Source organism: Colobus angolensis, unplaced genomic scaffold, assembly GCF_000951035.1.
Source record: "Colobus angolensis palliatus isolate OR3802 unplaced genomic scaffold, Cang.pa_1.0 Scaffold130, whole genome shotgun sequence".
NCBI lineage: Eukaryota > Metazoa > Chordata > Mammalia > Primates > Cercopithecidae > Colobus > Colobus angolensis.
Window position 1 is genome coordinate 3,533,433 of NW_012114253.1, and position 25,011 is coordinate 3,558,443.

The 25,011-nt window shown below is 55.9% G+C and overlaps 1 protein-coding gene across 3 annotated transcripts in view; it reads left to right on the forward strand.

Annotated features, from left to right (window-relative positions):
* The window catches only part of ALDH4A1 (aldehyde dehydrogenase 4 family, member A1), a 32,811-nt gene extending 7,800 nt beyond the window's left edge, over positions 1-25,011 (forward strand). Inside the window, exons 2-16 of one of the 3 annotated variants that reach the window (XM_011934039.1) lie at positions 6,176-6,269; positions 6,828-6,920; positions 9,776-9,823; positions 10,648-10,803; positions 13,137-13,286; positions 13,367-13,441; positions 14,674-14,861; positions 17,160-17,233; positions 18,903-19,099; positions 19,260-19,307; positions 20,034-20,186; positions 20,979-21,100; positions 21,911-22,029; positions 23,510-23,663; positions 24,652-25,011. In XM_011934039.1, the coding sequence (XP_011789429.1) occupies positions 6,176-6,269; positions 6,828-6,920; positions 9,776-9,823; positions 10,648-10,803; positions 13,137-13,286; positions 13,367-13,441; positions 14,674-14,861; positions 17,160-17,233; positions 18,903-19,099; positions 19,260-19,307; positions 20,034-20,186; positions 20,979-21,100; positions 21,911-22,029; positions 23,510-23,622 (1,630 nt within the window). In that variant the 3' untranslated portion in view covers positions 23,623-23,663; positions 24,652-25,011. Of the gene's footprint in view, positions 1-6,175; positions 6,270-6,827; positions 6,921-9,775; positions 9,824-10,647; positions 10,804-13,136; positions 13,287-13,366; positions 13,442-14,673; positions 14,862-17,159; positions 17,234-18,902; positions 19,100-19,259; positions 19,308-20,033; positions 20,187-20,978; positions 21,101-21,910; positions 22,030-23,509 lie in introns of all 3 variants that reach the window. The other 2 variants (XM_011934038.1, XM_011934040.1) reach the window with 2 other exon arrangements.

The window sequence follows — 25,011 nt, forward strand, 5'->3', positions numbered from 1 at the left end:
GGTGCATGGCCTTCGCGGATCAGATCCCAGCACTTGTAGCCCTGACATCTTCCGGTGCAGGAGGTGAAATGGTGCATGGCCTTCGCAGATCAGATCCCACTTGTAGAGGGTGAGGGGGACCAACTTGAGGTCTCAGGCCCAGAGCACGAGCAGAAAGAGCACTGCAGATTTTCAGGGAAACCTGAGTCAGATTCAGACTCTGTCTTGTGCCACTTTCCCTAAGTGGGAGGACTGAGGGCTGCTCTGAGAAAGGTTGGGTTGGATCCATATCCGCCGCCCAGAGTCAGGCACTTCCTGGGTGCTTGGAAAACGAGTGCTGAATTATTGAGGGAGCTGTTGTTGACCTGATCCGATTTATCTCTGCATCCTTGCCATGTGGAATAAATGTGTACTGACTGCATAAATGCATGAATGGATGAGGAATGTCAAGAAGGTCCTCATGGATCCTCATAGAGGCCCCAAGTCCTGTGACTGATTCATCTCTGCCTTCGCCCTAGCAGCCAGTGAATGGGTACTCCCGTTAGTCCAAAATGGTTCATGAATGAAAACATAAAAATAAAAAAGCAAACGTTGATGGGAGTCCCTAGGTTATTTTTAGCTGCAGTTGACTCAGGCTGAACTTTGAACTAGTGTCTGTTCTCCAGGCCACACTCAGACTGATGGATGGACAGCTGGGCCAGTGCTTGGAGACTTCCAGGCACAGAGAAAGCCATGGGACATGTGATCCTGAGGTCACATTGGGCATCTGGGCCTTTGCCCTGTGGAAGGGGGAGAGAGGCCTACAGGATCTCTATCTCTGACATTTCCTGAGAGGGAATGGAGAAAGGAGAACTAGCTGATACTACATTCATTCATTCATTCATTCATTTTGAGACGGAGTCTTGCTCTGTTGCCCAGGCTGGAGTGCAGTGGCATGATCTGGGCTCACTGCTACCTCTACCTCCCAGATTCAAGTGATTCTCCTGCCTCAGCCTCCTGAGTTAGCTGGGTGTATAGGTGTGCGCCACCACGTCTGACTAATTTTTTTTTTTTTTTTGTATTTTTAGTAGAGATGGGGTTTCACCCGCATGTTGACTAGGCTGGTCTCGAGCTCCTGATCTCAAGCAATCGACCCACCTCGGCCTCCCAAAGTGCTGGGATTACAGGCATGAACCACTGCAACCTGCCTACTGTGTTTTAACCTGGGGATGGAATATATGGTGCTGCGTATTCCTCCAGTAGTTGCTGAGTACCTGGGCCAGCCCCTGAGGCTGTGATTTTTGGGGGCATCTGGGAGCCCATGTGAAATAGCATTCTGAGACCTTTACAGTTTTCTTTGGAAAGCAAGAGCAGGAGGGGTGAGGAAAGGCCAACACTTTTAATCCTCCTGATGACCCTGCAAGGTGCATCATGTCAACCTTAAATAGTGAGATTCAGAAAGTAGCATTAAGTAGTTTATTCAGGCTCTGAAGTTGAGGATGGCCACCGGGGAGCATAGATTCACGTTACCCTGAATATACACTCCGATTAACTGCAGTAACAAGTGGGCTTTTTAAGGTGCAGGGGAAAGAGGCAGTTTCTAAGTCATTTACCAAAAATTTATATTAAAATAATATAAGCTACTGGCTGGGTTCACACCTGTAATCCCAGCACTTTGGGAGGCCAAAGCGGGTGGATCACTTGAGGTCAGGAGTTCGAGACCAGCCTGGCTAACATGGTGAAACTCAATCTCTACTAAAAATACCAAAAATGAGCTGGGTGTGGTAGCGGGCGCCTGTAATCCCAGCTACTCGGGAGGCTTGGGGAGGAGAATTGCTTGAACCCGGGAGGCGGAGGTTGCAGTGAGCTGAGATGGCACCATTGCACTCCAGTCTGGGCTACAGAATGAGACTCCAAATCAAAAAAAAAAAGCTACTAATTGGCTGTGCGTTGTTCTTTGTGTGAGGCTTTCCAGGATCATAAAATTAATGGATGAGGCAGCTAGTCAGAAACAAAATGCCTTGAAATAATTGCCACCGGGCGTGGATGCAAAGGGCATGACTCAGGTCTGTATTTGTGTCTCCCCAGGCCTCATACATTTTGCATGCTTCACATAGCTCACACTGCCCTGAGCTATTTTTCTCTTTTCAGTAGTATTGTCCCCATTTTCCAGGTGAGGAAACTGAGGCTCGCAGACTTTCTAAGAATGCACTGAGGTCATGGAGCAGGTGTGAGCTTTGCTTCCAGATTTGTCTGCTTCTGGGGCCTGTGCTTTTCCCGTCCACCAGGACCTGGGCTCCAAAGGAGACTGGGACAGAGTTCCACTTCTCCGCTTGAAGAGTCGATGGTGATATCTGGCTTACCATCTGTGGTGGCTGTGCTGCTGTTGAGGCCTGGAGCGCTGCTGGAATGCGTGGTCAGGAGCTTAGCTGAGGTCCCTGTCAGAAGCTTCCAGATGGTCCCAGGGGATTGACACTCCTTTGCCCCTTCCTGAGGGACTGTGGAGACTCATGGCTGCCTCTCCATTCTTCCCATGACAGTAGGTGGGAGAGGGCAATGCAGATTTTAATGTATTTATCGTTATCAGATCTCCGTAGTAACCCCATGAGGAGGTGTCAGTGTTTTACAGAGGGAAACTGGCTTCAAGACAAGTGACTTGCCCAAGGTCACACAGTTAATGGGAGGCAGAGTGGGGGTTGGGGGGGTGCAGAGCTACGGCTCAGGGTGGAGGTTGATGGGGAGGGGAGGGGAGCGGAGAGAAGGTCTTCTGTGCTCACTTTGCTGGAGGCAAAGTCGGGGTGGGGCATGCAGAGCTGCCAGCCCAGGGTGGGTGTGGATGGGGAGGGAGAGAAGGTCCCATGTACTCACTTTACCTGCCAGGATCTTGGGTGGACTGGCCCCTGCCCCTGCGTCTCCCTCTGCCTCAACCATGCAGGCCCCTCGGCCCCTCAGCCCCTCAGCCCCTCACTCTGCCTCCTTCTACCTGGGATGCTCTTCCCAGCTCCTCTCAAGCCTCCTTTAAGTCTCTCTCAGGGTCACCTCCTCAGAGAGACCTTCCCTGACCACCCTGGCTGAAGCAGCCCTATTCTCCCCGTTGTTTACTCGTTGCCATGCTCACCATCTGTGGTTACTGTCATGCGTGTCCGTGTGAAGAGACCACCAAACAGGCTTTGTGTGAGCAACATGGCTGTTTATTTCACCCGGGTGCAGGCGGGCTGAGTCCGAAAAGAGAGTCCACGAAGGGAGATAAGGGTGGGGCCATTTTATAGGATTTAGGTAGGTAAAGGAAAATTACAGTCAAAGGGGGGTTGTTCTCTGGCGGGCAGGAGTGGGGGTCACAAGGTGCTCAGTGGGGGAGTTTTAGAGTCAGGATGAGCCAGAAAAAGGACTTTCACAAGGTAATGTCATCACTTAAGACATGGACTGGCCATTTTCACTTCTTTTGTGGTGGAATGTCATCGGTTAAAGTCGGGCAGGGCCGCCGGGCGCAGTGGCTCACGCCTGTAATCCCAGCACTTTGGGAGGCCGAGACGGGCGGATCACGAGGTCAGGAGATCGAGACCATCCTGACTAACACAGTGAAACCCCGTCTCTACTAAAAATATAAAAATTAGCCGGGCGCGGTGGTGGGCGCCTGTAGTCCCAGCTACTCGGGAGGCTGAGGCAGGAGAATGGCGTGAACCCGGGAGGCGGAGCTTGCAGTGAGTGGAGATCGTGCCACTGCACTCCAGCCTGGGTGATAGGGCAAGACTCCGTCTCAAAAAAAAAAAAGGTGGGGCAGGGCATTTTCACTTCTTTTGTGATTCTTCAGTTACTTCAGGCCATCTGGGTGTATACCTTCAAGTCACAGGGGATGTGATGGCTTGACTTGGGCTCAGAGGCCTGACAGTTACCTTGCTTGTTTCCTGACCAGGCCTCACACTGAAGGTCACCCGTGTGCAGCCAGAGGCCTTGCTGTCTCTGTCACTGCTTTATCTCCAGGGTCTGAGATGACACCAGAGACCCGGCAGGTCATCAGTCATTGCGGAATGAACGTAGGGTCTGGCCACACTCCCTCGGTATTGTGTCCTTCCTTCAGACCTCCCCGGCTGGGTCGTTGAGCCCCAGACTCCTGGCCCCCGACACTCATAGCCAGGCCATTCTGTCTCCTATAGGGCATAAACAATCTCCGAACACTAGCCTCAGGCCATGTCCCTTTGAGACTGTGATCAGATGAGACACAATAAGCCTTCTTCCCGATTTTTTTTTTTTTTTCCTTGAGACGGAATCTTGCTCTGTCATCCAGGCTGGAGTGCAGTGGCATGATCTCCGCTCACTGCAACCTCTGCCTCCCAGGTTCGAGCGATTCCCCTGCCTCAGCCTCCCAAGTAGCTGGGAGTACAGGAGCAGGCCACTATGCCCAGCTAATTTTTGTATTGTTAGTAGAGACGGGGTTTTACCATATTGGCCAGGCTGGTCTCAAACTCCTGACCTCAAGTGATCCGCCCACCTTGGCCTCCCAAACTGCTTTGATTACAGGTGTGAGCCACTGCGCCCGGCCTCCTCTTCATGACTTTTGTCTAAGCACAGACAAAAACGAGATCTCTATGCCACCCACAAAGCACCAAACATCTTGGTGAATGTTCCTTTTTTCCCAGTCAGCCTCACCCCCACTTTCTGACAGCAGCCAATCCAGAGCTAACCCTGGCTTCCTTAAACCCTCCTCAAGTCACCCTGCCAAACCCCGTGGGTTTCCTTACAGCATCTTACTGAGATGCCCTGTGGTTCCTCACGCTGTGTGTTTTCCCTCATTGTGCCAACCAGTGAGCCCCACCTGTGCACCTCCAGCTGTTCTGGGTTGTCTGGGGTCATTGACACCCGAGAGAGATGATATCTGGGCCTTCTGGACTCAAGTGCAGGTTTCTCCTACTCTTGATCTTGAACTAGTCATTTTCCTTTTAGGACCGAAATGACCTTATTTCTGTAGAGAGGTGGCTGGTGGGGCCCATCTGAGGCCACAGTAGATGGGAAGTTTGTCAATGTCAAGTGCCCTTTGGGCATTAGCTGACTTTGTCATCATGATTCTTCTCATTTACAGAGGGGGAAACAGGCCTGAAGGGGAAGTCCCACAGCTGGGAGGTGGCAGAACTGAGGCTCCAGCTCTGGAATGACTGACCCTAGCGTCCTAGCTTTGAGCCACCTGACCTCCCACCTTGTGACCCTCAGTTGTGGTTGGGGGTGGTGGAAAGAGGTCAGAGGATTTGAGCAAGGAGTTCTTGAGACTCAGTGCCCTGGAATCAGGCACCTCACCCCCGGGGCCAGCCCTCCCGGGTCGTGAGCTGAGCTCAGGGCAGCCCTCCTGGGTCGGTGAGCTGAGCTCGGGGCAGCCCTCCAAGTTCATGGTCCACATCTTGGACATTCCTGCCCACCCGGAGCTCTCAGCCCTTTGTGCCAAGAGGATCTCAGCTGGTTCACATTCTGAGGAGACTGTGTTCTGGAATGTGCTGCCCTTGCAGCTTAGAAAGAGAAGGAATTTGGGTGTTTTTGGGATAAAGCCTGCCTTGTGAAAGAAGAAAGGGAGAGTAACACTTTGCATGTGCAAAATACTTTAAACATGGTTTTGCATCTATGTGTTTAAACTTAAAACAACTACATGAGTTCAGTGTGATTATTTTTACTTGATAGATGTAGAACCACGCTCAGAGGAGGCAAGTCACAGGCTCAAGGACACACAACCATGGGACTGGGACTTGAACCTTGGGTTGTGGACCCCCAAGGTGGGTTTTTGTTGTTGTTTTGAGACGGAGTTTTTTGCTCTCTCACCCAGGCTGGAGTGCAGTGGCATGATCTTGGTTCACTGCAACCTCTGCCTCCTGGCTTCAAGCGATTCTCCTGCCTCAGCCTCCCGAGTAGTTGGGACTACAGACACACACGCCACCACACCTTGCTAATGTTTTAAGTATTTTTAGTAGAGACAGAATTTGACCATGTTGGCCAGGCTGGTCTTGAACTCCTGACCTCAAGTGATTTGCCCACCTCGGTCTCTCAAAGTGCTGGGATTACAGGTGTGAGCCACCGTGCCCAGCCCAAGGTGGGTTTTTGACCCCCTACTTTCTAGTTGCATTGGATTTCAGGCACTGGTTGCCCACCTAGGACCCCCTGTTGGAGGTAGAAGGGCTGGGGTCTGATGGGGCCACTGCTGACCTCTCTGCCTCTGTCCCCTGCCCTTGTGTCCCAGGCTGCGGTGGAAGCACACCTCCTCCCTGAAGGTGGCCAACGAGCCCGTCTTAGCCTTCACGCAGGGCAGCCCTGAGCGAGAGGCCCTGCAAAAGGTAACGGGAGGGTGGGGGGCACCCGAGAGGTGCAGGGCACGGAGCAGAGGCCACCCCCAGCAGCCCTGAGCTAGTGCTCCGTGCCTGCAGCCATCACCCACTTCTACTCTTGCTCCCCGCCTAGGGAGGAAGCCTGGGAGGGCTGTGGGTCTGGAGTGTGGGAACAGCTGTGAGGACCAGGGTGGCAGCCTAGAGCTACTTTGGGGCTTCTCAGGCCAGGTCAGATGTCATAAGCCCAGTTGTTTTATACTTAAACATGTTTTCCAGTTAGTTGCCAGCATTTTAAAGATCAAGAGATTTCACATAAGTTTCAGGTGCAGTTTTTTTATCTCTGTGTCATGGGTAGACCTCACCTTCCTGCAGGGTGACAATGGCTGGAACAGAGTCTAGCTGCCCCTGAGGGGAGCACACGTTCCCTGATGGCTGCCGACCCAGCCTGGTCCCCGTCTCATTTCTGTGTCAGCCTGGGCATCTCTGTCTGTGAATTCTGCGTTAGGGTTTTAGATGGGAGGAAGTGAGGAAGGCAGTGACCATACCTGCTCTTGTCCCTCTCCCCAGGCCTTGAAGGACCTGAAGAGCCGGACGGAAGCCATCCCATGCGTGGTGGGGGATGAGGAGGTGTGGACGTCGGACGTGCAGTACCAGGTGTCGGTATGTCCAGCGGGTGGGCAGGGCTCAACCCCTCCCCTGAATATGTGACCTCTTTCTCTGACAGCTTGTAAGCTTATGATATGTGGGCTCTGACTTCAAGGCCTTTATAGTGCCCCTCCCCACCCCAGATTTTGAATTCTGTGGACCAGTAAAACTTCCCAAAACAAAGGATGGCACCCACACTGCATCCAGCCCCTAGCGGCACCCTGTGTCTGGGCAAGAAAGGCCATGAGGGGGGTCCACACAGCATCTTCTGTTATTCCTCATAGATTTCTTGCCAAGGGGATTTGGGAGCTAATGGTAAAAATCTGGGCCCCAGGCCCCGAGCTCCTCAGATGGCATTGGCCTAAGAAGCCCCCATGCTTAGAGTTTATCCTTCCAGAAACTGGCAGGCACTTTACATGGGCCAGGAAACTCACAGGTCTGTGATTTGGAGGAGAGTAAAAGGTCGAGCCTTTTGCAAACAGGGCAAGCACATTCTAGCTCTGTCCGGCTGAAACCCTGGGCAGATGTGTGCAGGGGGAGGGGTGACTGAGCGGGAGGACCCAGGTCCCCCAGTCTGAAGGTTCCCAGGACAGCCTGGGGCAGGAGTTGACCACAGAGGTGTCCTGGAGCTCTTGTCGCTGGCTCAGGACTACCTGGAGCTGTCTAAGCGTGGCCTGGGGTCTGCAGGCATTGGCCAGGTCACTCTGTCTGCACTGGCTGTGTCTGCAGGTGCCAACTGACAGCAGCACCCACCACCCAGCTCCCTGGTTGTTGTAACTGCCTAGAGCCTGCGCTTACCTGCAGCTCCCCGGGCGTCCGAGGCCGCATGGCAGCTGGGATTTTTCCAGGCAGCGAGGCTCCGGCATTCTGATAAGCCCCTGGGTGGATACTGCTGATTTTCATTTCCCACATTGCCTCGCTGACCTGGCTGGAGGTTCTGGCTATGTGCTGATCACTATGGCACCAGACATTTGGGGTACTGGAGCATGTGAAGGCAGGATCTATGTTTGCTGGGACATAGCACTGACGGGGCTCTGCAGTCCACTGGGGCCCAGGTTGCAGCCACCTTCTCAGCCCCTAAGCATCACAGGCCAATCTCAGGTAGGGTCAGAATACAGAGTGACTGTGCCAAGGTTTAACATGAAGGAGAATGGTCACTTTCTACTCAAGCCTAGACCAGCGCTGGCCAATAGAATTTCCTGCAGTGATGGCAGAAATGTGCCAGATCTGCATGGTCCGTTCCAGCGGCCACGAGCCACGTGTGGTTATCCAGCACGTGAAATGTGGCTCGTGGCTACTGTTTTAGACAGGAAAGCTCCAGTAACCCACCAGAAGACGGATAGGTAGCAAAAGTGTTAGCTGTTATGATATAAACTCTCTTGCCAGCCCTGGGAAGGAAAGAAGTGAAATTTCTCCCTGCTCCATTGGCACTCTCGTGCTGGCACTCACCACTGCCAGGCGTTAGGTTTTGAAGGGAAGACGAGGGTTAAAGAAAGACACACACACAGAGAGAGGGCGGCTGAGACAGCCACACCGTATATTGCAGAAACCTGAGGAAGTGGGGGACCAGCTTAATGCCAGGGCCCACCGCTGCTTCCAGGCTGGGGTACTCATTGGTATGGGTGGACGGGTCTGGGCAGTATGGCTTGTTGCCTGGCAGGATATTGATAAGATGTTGTTACGATCAGGCGGTTTGGCCCCCTCCAGTGGGATGTCATCGTGGTGTTCCTTATACCTTTACCCAGCAAGATATGATAGGGATGTTTCTTTTTTCTTCCTTTTTTTTGAGACGGAGTCTCGCTCTGTCGCCCAGGCTGGAGTGCAGTGGCGAGATCTCGGCTCACTGTAAGCTCCGCCTCCCGGGTTCACGCCATTCTCCTGCTTCAGCCTCCCAAGTAGCTGGGACTACAGGCGCCCGCCACCACACCCGGCTAATTTTTTGTATTTTTGGTAGAGACGGGGTTTCACCGTGTTAGCCAGGATGGTCTCGATCTCCTGACCTTGTGATCCACCCACCTCGGCCCCCCAAAATGCTGGGATTGCAGGCGTGAGCCACCATGCCTGGCCGATAGGAAGTTCTTTAGGTGGGCCTTTGTCCGCCTTGCGGCCACAGGTGGCTGAGCCAGATGTTTCTCATGACCTTTGCTCCCATGAAATGTTTTACTTGGACCAACGTCTGCAAAATAGTGGGGAGCTTACAAAATGGTGCGGTTTGAACCAACACCAGGTTCTGTTTATAAATGTTTGTAGAGGATCTTCCTATTTAGATTAGTAAATCTGGGGCTTAGGAAGCAATTGTTCTGTCCATAATGGCTTCGGGGCAGGGCGGAAGTCCCAAGTATTTCACGACACCGGTGCGTTCTTTTTGACCTCACCTGGTCATGTTGCCCATGGTCGCAGCCTCATGCTGGACCAAAGAATTTTCATCCATGATCCCCTTTGGTTCTCCTGTCCATGCTAAGAGACAGGGAGGGCAGTCCGCATTTCCTAGATGAGGAGACTTAGGGGAGGCAGTGAGCTTACCTGGGGCCTCACAGCTAGTAGGTGGCAGAGCCAGGATTCGAACCCATGTCTCTCTGACCACAAAGGTCCGTGCTTTCCCGGAAAGACCCTGTGGTGTATGACTTTCTCCTGGATGGTGAGCCTTCCGGAGAAGGAGCCACGTCTTACTCATGGTATAGTGGGTACACCAGCACTCTTAATAGGCAGCAACCTGTGGGCTGGGCACTGGGGAGGGCTTCATGGGAGCAGGCCGGGGACAGCAGGCGTGTCCAGGACTTTTCTGGAAAACCAGCTCTGAGCCCGGCCCTCTCCATCCTTATCCTGGTACCTCCCTCCTGGACAGGGACCTCACTTCTCTCTCCTTTCAGCCTTTTAACCATGGACACAAGGTGGCCAAGTTCTGTTATGCAGACAAGGTGAGTGAGCCCCTGCCGCTGGTGACCGGGGGGTTAGGGTTGCTGCCCCTGCCCTGCCCTGCCAGCTGCTGATATGGGGGTGGGCATCAGTTGCTGTATCCTTCTTTGGCCATGGTGGATAGGTGGGCAGGGGGCGGCTGGCACTGAGGGAGTCCCTGGGTGATGTCTTTGACTGGGCCAGGCATGCAAAGGTTAACTTGAGCCAAATGCAAGCTGCCTCAGCCAGGGCTGAGACATTCCCAGACATGCCCGTGGTGGGGCAGATCTTGGATGGGGGAGGAGGTGGATTCTGGAAGGCTGAGTCAGGGCAATTGGAGACACCATCGATGGAAAGCCAGGCCGAGAATTGGCACTGGAAAGGGCCAGCAGGAGGGGCTGGGGTGACTGGGGGTCCAGGAGCTGGCATTGTGTGGCGATGAGGGCGGTTGGGGTCTGGGAGGCCAGCAGCAGAGCCATGTCTCAGGCTCCAGTTGACCTCAAGTTTCTGGATGGTGGGTTCAGGGGCACCAGGTCCCAAGAATAAGGTGAGGTTTTGATTAGACCATGAGAGAAAGTGGAGCCAGTTTAACAGCTGTGGGACTCAGTGCCAAGACCTTAGAGAGCTGACCAACCTGGCTGGGCCCTTCAGGTTTCAGACTGCCAACCGCTACAGGCTCTGATGGGACGCTGTTGGCAGCTGTGATGGCAGGGGGCTGAGGAACCAGGCAGACAGGCATTGTCCCTGGATGGAAGAGAGTGGCCTTCCAGGTCTCTCCTCCCTCGCTCACTCCCCAGGGCCCTTCCCGCTGCAGGCGGCAGTTCCCAACCTCTCTGTCTCCCTTTAGAGCCTGCTCAACAAAGCCATCGAGGCTGCCCTGGCTGCCCGGAAAGAGTGGGACCTGAAGCCTATTGCAGACCGGGCCCAGATCTTCCTGAAGGCAGCAGACATGCTGAGTGGGCCGCACAGGGCTGAGATCCTCGCCAAGACCATGGTGGGACAGGTGAGGTGCTGGTGGGTCCGGGTGGGTGGAGCAGGGTGGGCTCAGAGTCATTTGTGCCCCACCCATGGCAGCAGACATCAGCTGAAGCGCTTCTGGGTCCCAAGCCCTTTTGGGGACCCAGAGATGTCCTCAAGGGACAAGGCCTAGGAACTGGGATGGATGATCACAAATTATTGTGCAGAGCCCGTGTGTCCTGCCTCGGAAATGTCCCCTATCCTCCATCCCTCTGTCCTCGCTCCTAGGCTTCGTCATGCTTTGCCTAGACTGGTGGTGGCCTGCACTGTCTCCCTGCCTCCCAGCTTGGTCAGCCCCTCGCCACCCTCAGAGTGGTCTTCCCAACACCTCCAGGATGTCACTCCTGGCTTACGACCCACCTAGACCTCTCCACCACTGAGAGGCAAGTCCCAAGACCTGAGCCCTGGCCGGGCGCAGTGGCTCAAGCCTGTAATCCCAGCACTTTGGGAGGCCGAGATGGGCGGATCACGAGGTCAGGAGATCGAGACCATCCTGGCTAACAGGGTGAAACCCCATCTCTACTAAAAAATACAAAAAAAAAACTAGCCGGGCGAGGTGGCGGGTGCCGGTAGTCCCAGCTACTCGGGAGGCTGAGGCAGGAGAATGGCCTAAACCTGGGAGGCGGAGCTTGCAGTGAGCTGAGATCCGGCCGCTGCACTCCAGCCTGGGCGACAGAGCGAGACTCTGTCTCAAAAAAAAAAAAAAAAAGACCTGAGCCCCATATCCAGGGCCCTTCTGCCCACCTCTGTCCAGCTCACCCGCTATCCTGCCCTTCCCTGCCAAGCTGTCCCACCCATGGTGTAGCCATCTGGGACTTAGCAGGACTCCCTGGTCACGGCAGACATCCTCTCTGCCTCTGCCCACTGTGTCCTCCTGCCTGGAATGCTTGCTGTCTGTTCCGTGCTCAGTGAACTCTTACCTCCTGGTCCAGCCCTGATGTCACCCCCTCCATGAGGCTTCCTGAGTCTTCTCCAGCCGAAAGGACTATTCCTGCCTCTGTTTCCCCAGAACATATTGTTCCTGCATCAGTTACAGCTCAGATTGCACTGGAGTAGATTGAGTTCCTAGGTACTGCCCCTTTACAAGCTTTTTGGACATAGTAAACATGTCTTGACATTCTCAGTCTTTTTCTGGGCTTTGCATGATACCTTTCAGGAGGCATAGCAAGGCCCTGATCTGCACAGAGCTGGTACGACAGCTTCTCGCCCTGCTAAATGCAAGTTGAGTGAGGAGTGTCTCTAGCAGGCAGAGTGTGCAGGGGACAGGAGCCGAGGGAGAAAGGGTTATTTCACCACCTCCAGGACCTGAGCTCTACGCTGCCAACTAACCTGGGTTCCTGAAGGGTAAATTGCAGGAGCCAGAACCCAGGCTGCTTTCTGGATCGGGCATTTGCCACTGCCTGCTCCCCGGTCCTCATGGTGAGCACCCCCTCTGCTGCACAGAGCTGGTATGACAGCCCCTCATCCTGCTGAATGCCTCCTTAGATTGGCTCAGCAGCCCTCTGGGGTGGGTGTCCGGCTCTGTGTGTTCCTGGTGAGCCGCACATTGCTGGGAAGACAGTCTAGGATCAGTTTAGGCGCTCTCTGTATTTGGCCTAAGATTCAGGAACTTCTAGGAAGCCCGGTACACATCTTAGCTCAGCTTCCTGGGCTGTGTGTCTCTAATAGGTCATGCACCTGCCAGTGACCTTGGGTGCCAAGAGGGGGCCACGTCAATCTGGAAAAGCCCTGTTCTTGGCTGTACACAATTTTTTTCCCTGCAGCTCACATTTGCTGTTAGTAACAATGGACGGTTCAAGGAAATCACACTCACTCTCCTCTTGGTTTTTGGCCCAAACTAACCAGCAAGGCCGAACATCATTCCTGGCGAAGGAACCATGCGCCTCCCACACACCGAGTCTCTGTCCTGGTTTTCCAGTGGCCAGTCTCCGGCTCATGCTAATCTGCCCTTCTGTCTGGAAGGTTCTGATCCTGAATTTGGTCTGAGGCTTGACCATAGATCCTTTGCCATCCTCCACCATTCAGAGTTGCTGTGAAACAAAGATAGTGCATGGGATGTACCTGGCCTGCTGCAGAGGATCAGTCAATTCTGCTGACCCCCGTCCAGCCCAGAGGGCCGGCTGCAGGAGATGCTGGCTCAAGGGCTTGAGAATCCTTTCCCCGTCAGCCCCCGGGACAGGACCTGGTCAGCCCTCCAAATGTTTCCTGGTCCCTGCTGGGGCCTGGCTCAGTGCTCGCATTGGGCACAGGGTCAGATGTGAGAAGAGGATGGACAGGAGGCTGTTAGCTGTTCCTGACACCTGGCCCTCTGCCTTGCAGGGTAAGACCGTGATCCAAGCGGAGATTGATGCTGCAGCGGAACTCATCGACTTCTTCCGGTTCAACGCCAAGTATGCGGTGGAGCTGGAGGGGCAGCAGCCCATCAGCGTGCCTCCGAGCACCAACAGCACTGTGTACCGGGGTCTGGAGGTACCTGCAGGAGGCAGTGGGCGGACACGCGGGGCAGCCCAACGCTGTGGGCTTGGCCTCACTGCTGCCTCCTTCCCCAGGGCTTCGTGGCGGCCATCTCGCCCTTTAACTTCACTGCAATAGGCGGCAACCTGGCGGGGGCACCGGCCCTGATGGTGAGATGTGGGCACAGGTGGGACAACGGCAGCTGGTTGTCCTCCTGGTACCAACAGACAGACAGAGGCTACCCTGAGCCCCTTGGGTCTCAGCCTAGTCATGGGGAGAGGCACAGAAGATGGAGGCCGCTTGGGGCTGTGGGTAGGCTTTGGGACCAGAGACCCAGTTTAAATCCCAGCATCGTCCCTCTCTACCTGGGACACCCTGGCAGTCTCTGAATTTCTCTGAGGCACAATTTCCTCATCTGCAAAGTGGAAATAATAGGAAAGCCTCCATGACTGGGTTGTGAGACTCAAATGAGACACATCCAGCAGCAGACAGGGCTGGCCCGGAGCTGGCTGAGTGTTGGCGGCTCTGTTGATGCCAATTACCACTGACCTTCAGTGCTCACCACGTGCCTGCTGTTGTCGAGCACGGCATGGAGATGATCTCATTTCATCCTCTCAGCAGCTCCGAGAGGGAGTTGTGACTCTGCCTCTTTGCCAGATGACAAAACTGAGACACGCAGCCGTGACTTACTTGGCAAGACTGAGTGACTAGTAAATAAATGATGGAGCAGAGAAGGATTTGGATGTAGAGTCTCTCTCAGGGTTGATGGTATTCAAGTCACTCCTCTGCCATTATCGGAGTGAGGGTGGCTGTTACTGGATGAAATCCCTGGCCTATGGGGAAGATGCAGCCCAGCTCCCAGACAGCCTGGGCGGGAGAGGTCCACATAGTCATCGGGAACCCCGAGCCCCAGACAGGGGCGCTGGATGCTGATGCCGGGGTGTGTACTAGGGACATGCATGGGGACATCCTCGTGCGTCTGTGCACAGACAAACACGGTGCATGGCCAGGCACCCACGTGCCTGGCTGCTGCACATGCCTGGCCCAGGATGTGTGCCGAGAGAGCCCGCGTGCACTTGCCCCGCCGCGCCCAGTGAGCACTCAGTGACTAGCACTGAGAACAGGCCTGCCCAGGTGATGGCAGGACTGGTTGGTGCAGGCTGCTGGGGAAAGGGAGCCTTGGCCAGAGTATGGGGTAGATCGGGCCGTGCCATGGCCTCCTTGGCAGGGACTTTTGGAGACAGGGCCAGACGCCTTGGAGGAGTGGGGTTGGGTAGGGGATGTCCTGGTTGGCACAGGGTCTGGTGGTTCCAGGTGAGGGACGACCCTGCTGTCGGGTGGGGGTGGGGGTTGGGGCCTGGTGGCGCCATCCTCATGCATCACCAGAACACCTCCCATGCAGGGCAATGTGGTCCTGTGGAAGCCCAGTGACACCGCCATGCTGGCCAGCTATGCTGTCTACCGCGTCCTCCGGGAGGCCGGCCTACCCCCCAACATCATCCAGTTTGTGCCAGCGGATGGGCCTCTATTTGGGGACACTGTCACCAGCTCAGAGCACCTCTGTGGCATCAACTTCACAGGCAGTGTGCCGTAAGTCCCTGGGGATGGTGTAGGCTGGGGTGGCTAGGGGACGTTCACAGGCAACCCTGGTCACCTGCTGTCTGTGAACCCAGGGTCATGCACTGACCTTGCTCCTTTACTTGCTGTGTGGCTATGAGTGAGCCACTTCACCTCTCTGAGCTTCCATTTCTTCATCTGTACACGGAGTGATTATCCTTAATTTGCAGAGTCATTGCAAGGATTAAACATGTTAATGAACAGGAAAGAGCTTCGCAGGCTGGAAGTGCACCCTACGGCTGTGGGTGATATTTATTTCAGTGCTACCTCTGCTACTGGAAAGGACACAGGGGAGCATAGAATGAATTAGAGGAGTCAGGAAGGCTTCTTGAGGAGGTGGCATCTAAGCAGAGGAGTTGGCCAGGCAGAGGGGAAGAGGCAGGAGAAGAATATATATGCTGGGAGAGGGAACAGCACATACAATGTCGTCAAGGCAAAAACATGTGTTCTGAGGCATGGCCGGATCCTGTGTGGCTGGAGTGTGGAGTTTGGGGGCTACAGGGCAAGAGAGTGAGGGCGGGGCATGGTTTGAGTTGAAGTAGGGGAGGCAGGCCACTACCTGATCTCGACCGTGCATGCACTCACTGGCCGAGCAGGTAATTTGGAGCTCACACCAAGGCCCAGTGGTGAGCACACACCAGGGACAAGGTCCCAGCTCTCAGGCTGGAGGTGGCAGCGGGGGGTGGTTAGTCCAGTGACCATAAGATACTTAGGAGTCTGCAAAGGTGTCTGGCCTTTATCCTGAAGGTGATGGGAGCCATGGAAGGTATCAAGCAGGGAGAGTGGCTGAGTCAGAGTTCTGTGTCAGCAGAGATTGCAAATCATGGTCCCCAAATTGTTTCTGGCAAGAGGCTCTACTTTTTTTGACTCCTAACAGTAATGGCCCAAGTTTGTATAATTGGGACAATTTCACAGATAAATCCAAATCTTGGCCTCTCTTGGTCCCCTGAATCTGGATGCTCTGATCTTGCATTTCCTGGTGCACTGTGGCTCTCTGCATACCTGATCCACCCTGTTTCCTTTCCCTGCTGACTCCTCTGGGTCCCTGTGTTTGCACCCTCATCCTCAGTGATCTCTCTGTGGCCTGACGCAGGAGACTAGCCAGGAGCTGTCGACCTCCAGGGAGGGGTGGTGGGGACTTGAACCAGGGGAGAGACGGGAGATGTGGAGAAGGGGGCAGGTTCAGGTGAGTAGGATGCAGGGAAGCACAGGGGCCATTGCCTGTCCTGGAGATGGGGTTGGGGTGGGTGTGGGTGTGGGGATGAGGGGGGTAGTCAGCGAGAATGTTCAAGATGGGCACCTGGGAGGGCGAGCGGGCTCGGGGGAAGATGAATCTCGTGTTGGTCACTTCAGGTGTTATCTGAGTGGACATGCCTGGAGGCAGCCAGAGACCTGGGTCTGCAGCTCGGGGTCCTTCTTACCTCCTCTTCCAGGCCCCAAGCTCTGCCACCCCCTTCCCTGTAGCTTTGCCGGGGGTGGGGGTGGGTGGTGGCAGCGTTAGAACTGCTGAGAAGGGCCATTTTCCAAAAGGCCTGCTCCGCCAGCCGCGGGCCCCCGGGCTCCCCGCCTGTCAGCGGGCGGAGCGGGCCTGGCCCCCATTCTCCACGCTCTGATGAGGAGCGGGCTTAAAGGTGGGAAGGCCATAAATTAGTATTAGCTACTGTGTCGCTGGCTTCCGGGTGATTAGCATTTTTATTGTTTTGTGGTGCTGAGGTTGGTCACACTTGGAGCCTGGGGAGGAGGCGAGGCCCTCCAGGGTGGCAGCTTCGGGTGGGGCCTGAGCTTCCTCTCCCAGGACTCTGCTTGGTTTGGTCTCTCAGGCCTGGGCGCTGGGCTTGGCGGGGATCCTTCGCAGACCACAGCGGGATCTGTCCCCTTCGAGGTGCCTGCAGTGTGCCCAGCCTGTCTTAAGCACTTGCCTCACACTTGAACTCATCAAGAGACACCCCTGCCAGGTCAGGATTGTTCTCCCTGCTTCCCAGATGAGGTGCAGAATTCGAGGCTCAGAGAGGTTAAGTAACGAACCCAGGATCACACAGCCCTGAGTGTCCTCCTGGCTGCAGAGCGTGGACCTCCTCTGCACCATCTTGCTGCCTAGTCCCCTGTTGCCCCCTCCCTGTCGTCTTGGAATGCAGCCTGTTCCCAGCTGCCATCCCCGACTTGGCTCCCACCTCCTGCTGGGCTGCTCCCCACAATGTTCCTCCCTGGGCTTTTCTGCCCCCTTCCTCTGGCCTGGCTCCCTGATCCACACCCTTTCTCCTGTGGTTCCAGCACCTTCAAACACCTGTGGAAGCAGGTAGCCCAGAACCTGGACCGGTTCCGCACCTTCCCACGCCTGGCTGGAGGTAAGGCCTGCCTCACCTCCTCCTCCCCTGTGGCCCCAAGGACCCCTCCCCTGGCCATTATGAAAGAGGAGGGAGGTAGAGGGGATCCAGCCACAAGTCAGGTGGATGAACCATTTCAGGCACCAGCACTGCCCAGTGGAACTTTTTGTGATGAGGGATGCGTCCAGGACCTTCACTCTCCAATACGCAGCCACCAGACACACGAGGCCACGGAGCCCTTGAAGGGTGGCCTGTGTGACTGAGGAACTGCGTATCTAGTTTTCTTTCATTTTAATTAAGTTAAATCTTAGTAGCCACTGGTGGCTGGTGGCTGCTGGGTCAGGCAGTGCAGCTCTAAGCTGAGGCAAGTGCAAATGCAGATACCAGAAGTGGGAATGAACTTGTATTTGAAGAAACAAAGCAAGGCCCATGAGTAGGGAGGGAGGAAGGCTGGTAGGAGAATACGGGCTGAGAGGTAGTCATGGCTGGACCCTGTTGGCATATTAAAATTTTCCCACAAAGAAACCGTTTCATGGTCAAGGAAATTTGGCATGTGTGGTATTAAAGGAAAATGGACTCCTCCTGTGCAGAACTTCTCAGAGCCTTAATTGCTCTAATATGCATGGCACATCTTCAAGGGCAAGGTCTGCCATGCAGTGTGTCCCACACTCACTGGGCCATGCAACCCCATTTCTGCAAAGACCCCATGGACCAAGTGTTTTGTGGAGCATATTTTGGGAATGTGCTGAGACATGGAGGGAGAGCTGCAGCTAGCACATGACCAGCAGAGCTGGGACTGGTGGTCCAGCATGTTTCTCTGTGGGGTGAAGTAGGGCCCACCGGGGAGTCTGGACCCTGTTCCTGGACTGGTGGGAGCTCAGATGGGGGTGACAGGGAAGGTGAACGCTCCTCAGGGTCGGCTGTGTGGCTTTCTGTACTCAGAGCCTCCTTCCCTGCCTCCCTGAGGGAGAGAGGCGGCTGGTTACCACTTTCCAACTTGGAGCAGGTGACTTCGTCTCTCTGTGCCTCAGTTTTCTTGGCTTGAAATTGGGAGGTTGTTGTGAGGCTTCAGTCGGATAAAGCACAGAGTACTTCGTCCAGAGTTAGGCAGCTGTTAAGTGCTTCCAGCTGCTCTTAGCTGCTGCTTCCCACGTGGGGAGGAAACTGAGGCCAGGAGGGTGAGGTGACCTGCCTGAAGCTCCCTCCCACTGGGGAAACGGGGGAGTGGTTTCCAGCATGGGTGAGGAGGAGGGGCCCAGCCCTGGCAGCCGACATAGGGTAGGCTCCCCTGTCCCTCGTGGACAAGGGCTCAGGAGAACCTCACAAAAAGCTGTGCCCACTTCTGGGAATGAACTGGCTTTCGGGGGCCTTGGGTTCTCATCCGTTGTCTGCCGTTGTGTTGGGTAGTTTCAGGCTTCCCATTGGTGTAATGGGGGTGTTGGAACGGATCACCTCTGATGCCCTTCACCCCTCCCTGGGCCTCAGTTTCCTCGTCTGTGGAGTGGGAGAATAGGCCTGGCCCGTGGGTCTCTGGGATGTTGGCCAGCGCTCACTCTGAGCCTGCTCCTGCTCTGGTCTGCTCTGTGCTCGTGTTGGTCCCGGGCCATGGATGGCATCGGTGCTGCTTTGGGTCCATAGGCGCTGGGGGAGCCGGCTCCCCCGGTCATTTCCCCATCTCCGGCCCCTATAGAGTGCGGTGGAAAGAACTTCCACTTCGTGCACTGCTCGGCCGACGTGGACAGTGTGGTGAGCGGAACCCTGCGTTCAGCCTTCGAGTACGGCGGCCAGAAGTGTTCCGCCTGCTCGCGTCTCTACGTGCCACACTCGCTGTGGCCGCAGATCAAAGGGCGACTGCTGGAGGAGCACGGTCGGATCAAAGTGGGCGACGTGAGTGGCACCGTCACCCCCGCCGCGGCCCAGCGGGGGGCTGATGGGATTGGGTCCCCGGGAGGCTCCTCTGCAGCCAGGGCTGGGGTGTGTGGGGAGGGGGCTCCCTTTGTCTCGGCCTGCAGCGGCTCATCTCTTCTGGTGCCTCCCATGCCTCCAGCCTGCAGAGGATTTTGGGACCTTCTTCTCTGCAGTGATTGATGCCAAGGTACGGGGTGGGAAGTGGGCATTTCTGGGGCGGGGGGCAAGCCCTGGAGTGGGTGGGAGAGGGAGGAAGAGATATGGGGGACCCTGACCTGGGACATGACCCAGCCCCACTGCTTTGATCAAGGCAGCTCAGCAGCTGCACATACACCTCCAGTTTCAGAAAGGGTAGAATTAGCCGTAGCCAAGGAGAGCTCATGTCGTGGCCACCCTGGAACCAGGCTCAGCGAGCTCCTAATAGCATTTGCATGTGTGCATGTACACATGTGCTCATGAATGTGTTCATATAGGGCTCTGTGTGGCTACACATGTAGGTCTTTCCAGATAAACACATCCATTTGCACATAAGCACACACATGCATATGTCAGTAAGCCCAGCCACACGCATGTACATGTAGAAGGCGTACAGATCCCTCTATGCTTCAAGAGACATGTGACCATGCATATGCCTATATATGCATTGATTGAGGTGTGTCTGTTTATACGGGAGTGCCCCTGTAGTACTAACACATGTACACACGCGTGTATACACACACACAGTGTGCGTGTCTGTCCTTGTCTCTGCTGTGGCTCAGCCAGACCCTGGCTTTTGCCCGTGGTGTCCCCCACCCCTGCCCCTATTTCAGGAGTTGGGCCCTTCAGGTGCAGGTTTTTCGGGGTGAGTGTGCTGTGGGGGCTGCCGCAGGGATGCCTTCCCGGCCTCTTTGACCTCCCTCCCTGCCCACCCCAGTCCTTTGCCCGTATCAAGAAGTGGCTGGAGCACGCGCGCTCCTCGCCCAGCCTCACCATCCTGGCCGGGGGCAAGTGTGATGACTCCGTGGGCTACTTTGTGGAGCCCTGCATCGTGGAAAGCAAGGACCCTCAGGAGCCCATCATGAAGGAGGTGACTGGGGCGGGCAGCCTGGGGTCCAGAGGAGGACAGTCCCAGCGGAGCACAGCACACACAGTTCTCCTGGAGACATTCTCCTGTTTCACACACGAGGCCCTAAAGGGAGACCCTAAAAGGGAATGCCTCCTACCAGGAGAGGGTGGAACCAGGTTTTGAGCTCAGGCTGCCTGACTCCAAATCCAGGGTGGTGTCCTTGGCCCTAGCGGGGTCTGAGCACTGCCACAGCCCACAGCAATCACGGCCACCGCAGTCATAATGGCTGACACTGATAGACTTACTGTGGGGCCAGCCGTGGCTGAGCACTTGGCTGAGATGAGGTGGGTGTTAACTGTTCCCATTTTACAGATGAGAAACTGAGGTCAGGGCACTTGCCCAAGTTGGCAGTGCAGGGCTGGAGTCTGCCTGAGAAGATCTTCTCCCAGCCCCTTGGTGGCAGAGGGAACCATGAACCCTTCTGGAGGGAATGGTATCTCTGGGCAACTCTCATGCCTGCTGCTGGAAGCCTCTGGGACCTGGACCCTTTGTTCTCCGGGTGTGGGTTTGGCAGGGAGAGCCAGGAAATGTTTGCATCTTTTGCCGGCTTGCGGTGGGATGGACAGGGCAGGGAGCTGGGCACGTTGCTGTCCTGGAGGGAACCCAGGAGGAGGTGGCGCCTGACCCTTCTTGCAGACACTGAAGTGTAGACTGAGGCCCAGAGACTGGGGAGAGGGGATTCAGAGCAGGGGCACTGGGAGGGCTCAGAGCCCTGGCCCCGTGGAGGGCCTGACCCTGGCGCTTCTTTCCTAGGAGATCTTCGGGCCTGTACTTACTGTGTACGTCTACCCAGATGACAAGTACAAGGAGACACTGCAGCTGGTTGACAGCACCACCAGTTATGGCCTCACGGGGGCAGTGTTCTCCCAGGATAAGTGAGTGGCCAGGCCGCAGCCCTGGTGCTGTGCTCTGGGTGTCCTGTCCCTGTCGGCCCTCGCCCCATCCCCACCTCCTGGACGTGGCTCCCAGTAATAATGTCGCCACTACCTTCTCTCTCTCCCCTCCCCTCAGCCCAGACAGGCAGCCAGGGCTCCCCACATGGGCCCCCAGCAGCAGGCTCTTTGTTGCCAGTACTGGTGGTGCCAGTGCCAGGGTGCCACTGGGGATCAGTGAATCTGAACCTTTAGGGGCAGGGCCAGGAATTGGTGCCTTTGACCAGCTCTGCAGGATCTGGTGGGGCCACACTGAGCGAGGCGATTGTCCCATGCTGCAGAGCAGGGCAGGCTAGGGGCTGCAGAGGCAGGATTCGAACCTGGGTCCCATAAGGCTAAACTTGAGGCTTCGCCTCTTCTTTCCTCCATGGCACTGGTTGCCCCCATGTCTGCCTCTGTGAGCGAGTGGAGGTGAACTTGGAGAGGGAGGAAGGGTGGGGGCCTGGGAGCTGGAGATCCCCCTGCTCCTGAGGGACAGGAACATTGGACCAGATCAGGCCACTCCCTTGAACTTTGCGGTAGCCCTGCAACAAGGCATGCCAAGCCCCTCCCCAGAGGAGGAAGCTGGGCTCAGAGACCTGGGTAACCTGACCGAAGGCCCACAGCCAACAGCTGGCCAGCATCCCTCATCCCTGACTCGGCCTCGTGCTGAACCTGGAAAGCCAGTGTGGGCTGGAGCGGGGTGTTGAGGCTGGAGCTGGGGCTGGAGGGGAGATGAGCTGGTTGCTCTGTCACCACTGCCCTGCTTTGTAGGGACGTCGTGCAGGAGGCCACAAAGGTGCTGAGGAATGCTGCCGGCAACTTCTACATCAACGACAAGTCCACCGGCTCGGTGGTGGGTCAGCAGCCCTTCGGGGGGGCCCGAGCCTCTGGTGAGTGGGTCCCCCTTCCCACAGGGGAGCTGAGTTCCTGGTGGGAGACCCTCAATGCTGCGTCTCGAGGGGCTTCACAGTAACAGGAAGGATACCATTTACTGAGCGCTTATTGTGGGCCAAGCAAGTGCGCTAGCTCAGGGTCCTTTCAGGGCACCTGTGAGCAAAGGGACTGTTCTTCCCATTTTACAGAGGAGGAAACTGAGGCTCAAGGCCACATGGCCCTGGTGGGGTTGTAACTTTGGCTTCAGCAACCGTGTTTCCTGCACCATAGCCAGTGTCCCTTAAGTCCAACCAGCTCTACTTCACAGTGGGAAACTGAGGCTCAGAAGGAGCAACGGCTTGCCAAAGGTCACTGCTCCTGAGTGGCAGAGCCAGGGCTGAACCCGGGCGTGCTGGGGTTTCCCACACCAACCAGTTCTCCAGTTCTTGGTGGACGCTGGCGGGGTGTCCTGCAGTTTAACGGGATGCTAACTGCCTGGGGTGAGTGCAGACCCCACAGGTTAAGAACTCAGTCCCATAAGACTGACCCCCCAGCTTCAGATGCCAATCACAAGTACTGGGACCCCAGGTTAGCCACACCTTGTCTGACTTGGCGACACATCAGAAGTTCCCACTTCAGTTTCCATGCTTTGTTAGAACGGCTCACAGAACCCACGGGAAGCATACTTACTATTACCCATGTATTGCAGAGGGGATTTTAAAGGATACAGATGAACAGCCAGACGCGCAGACACACAGGGCAAAGACTGGAAGGGTCCCCAGCATGGGTACCTCCGTTACTCTGGAGTTCGGGCTGTGCCCCCACCTTGGCATGTGCACGTGTTCACCAATCTGGAAGCTCTCCTGACCCTGTCCCTTTACGTTTTTATGGAGGCTTCATTACACAGGCATGATTGATTCCATCGTTGGCCATTGGGGTCCACTCAACCTCCAACCCCTCTGCCCTCCCTGGGCTGAAGGTTCCAAGCCTCTAATCAGAGGGTTGGTTCCTTTGCCAATCAGCGCCATCCTGCAAGAGCCCTTATTAGCATAAACTCATGTGTGATTAGAAGGGGCTTGTTATGAATAACCCCCATCACTCAGGAAATTCCAAGAGCTTTAGGAGCTCTGGCTAGGAACCAGGGACGAAGGCTAGACATGTACTTCTTATGGCACCCCAGGACCGTGCCAGGTCCCTGCCTCTCAGTCCAGTGCCCTCTCCATGCCGCACCCTGCCTCTCAGACATCCTAGCATCCCAGCAAGGATGCGAGGCTGGGTGCGATGTGGAGAGAACAATGGAGGCTTCCCAGCAGACTGGAGGCTGGAGACAGGGGCTCCTGTCCATCCCTCTGGCTCTTCTGCATGCCCCAAGCTTGGCAGCAGGCCCGCTGCTATCCGCCCGCGCCGCTGGCCCGTTGATTCCATCATCTCCTCCCTTCCCCTTCTGCCCAGGCTGTTGTGTCTTTTCAGAGAAAAACAGAAGTGTCTTTTCTGCAGGAACCAATGACAAGCCAGGGGGCCCACACTACATCCTCCGCTGGACGTCGCCCCAGGTCATCAAGGAGACACATAAGCCCCTGGGGGGCTGGAGCTACGCGTACATGCAGTGAGCCCTGCTCGGACTCCACCGTCCTGCTGTCTGTCCGTCCAGGCAGCCGACCTCACTGCACAGACCCCACTCCAGCCCCTCCACCCCTTCTTCACGCACAGCTGCCTTTCTAGAATCCAGGCTTGACCTCCTTCCTACCACTGTATTCTGGCCTCTCCCACGCCTCAGGCTGTGGTTTGAGACTGTGCTGGGGAGGAACAGGGCCACTACCGCTTATCTCATTGGCCATGTGGGAGGTATGACCGTGGTGCCCGGCAGGTTCTCCCTCTCCCCTCCACTGGACCAGTGGCTCAGGGACCTGGGGAAAGGAGATGGAGCGGCTCTTGGGATCCTTTGGGGAAATGGAGGCCATTCTGGGCCCCTTGGCAAACCTCACCACTCACAGAGGCTCCTGGCCTTGATCCCTGCCCCTCCAGGTGTCCAGGGTAAAGTGTAACTCAGGTTGACCTGTGGGGCACAGGGGGCACCAGCTGGCCTTAGCCTCTCTGGTCTCGCTGTCTACCTTCCTCACTGTATCTTCGCCCAGATCCACCTGGGCCAGTAGGCCCCTGTACCCAGCCATATACCTTAGATGCCGGCATGCCTTTCTCCAGGTGCCTGTGTTCGACCGAGGCCCATGTGATTCCTGGTCTGCACCACATGGCGGGGCTGGGGGCCCGCTGGAGGCCACCTGCCAAGGCGTGGGATGGGGCGTGATTCTGGAAAACCTTGGATGGTCCTATGTCAGCCTTCCCTTGGATCCTCAGGCTCTACCTCTAGAGACCTCCACTCCTAGAGCCGGTCTCAGGGTCTGGGATTTCCCTGCAGGAGCTCAGCCATCACCATGCCATGGTGACACAGGCTGAGGCAGACATTGCCCCTCCATTCTCCCAGCCCCCAGAGGCCTGGCCTTGGGTTCATCAGCCTGGGCTGAGGATGTTGCCTGTAGAATGTTCCTCCTCTGCGTGGGAGTGGCTCTGTGTGGACCAGTCCCTCACTGGCCCATTCTTTTTTTGACACAGCCAATCTGTGACCACGATTCCTTCTACAGATGCCTCCTGCTTGGATTCTGAGTGGTCAGGGATCCATAAAGCATGACTTTCAAGGATGGTTTCTAGGGCACTGTGAAAGTGTTGGGACTTCCTCCAGGATGCCCGCATGGGACCCCCCCTGGAGCTGGTGTGTCCGTTCCCCAGCTGCCACCGGCTCATGGATGGGGGTGGGTGCCGGTGCCACCTGGACTGGGTGTGGGTTCTGTGTCCTTCCAGGATCTGTGTCATTTCCCATGAGGGGCCAGGGCAGGTGGCTGGGGGGGGCACAGGCTGGAGTGTTCTCCATTCTACTGGTTCTACACTGTGAGGTGGCAATGGGATTTGCCCTGATGCCACCCAATAAAATGCCTGTTACTTAA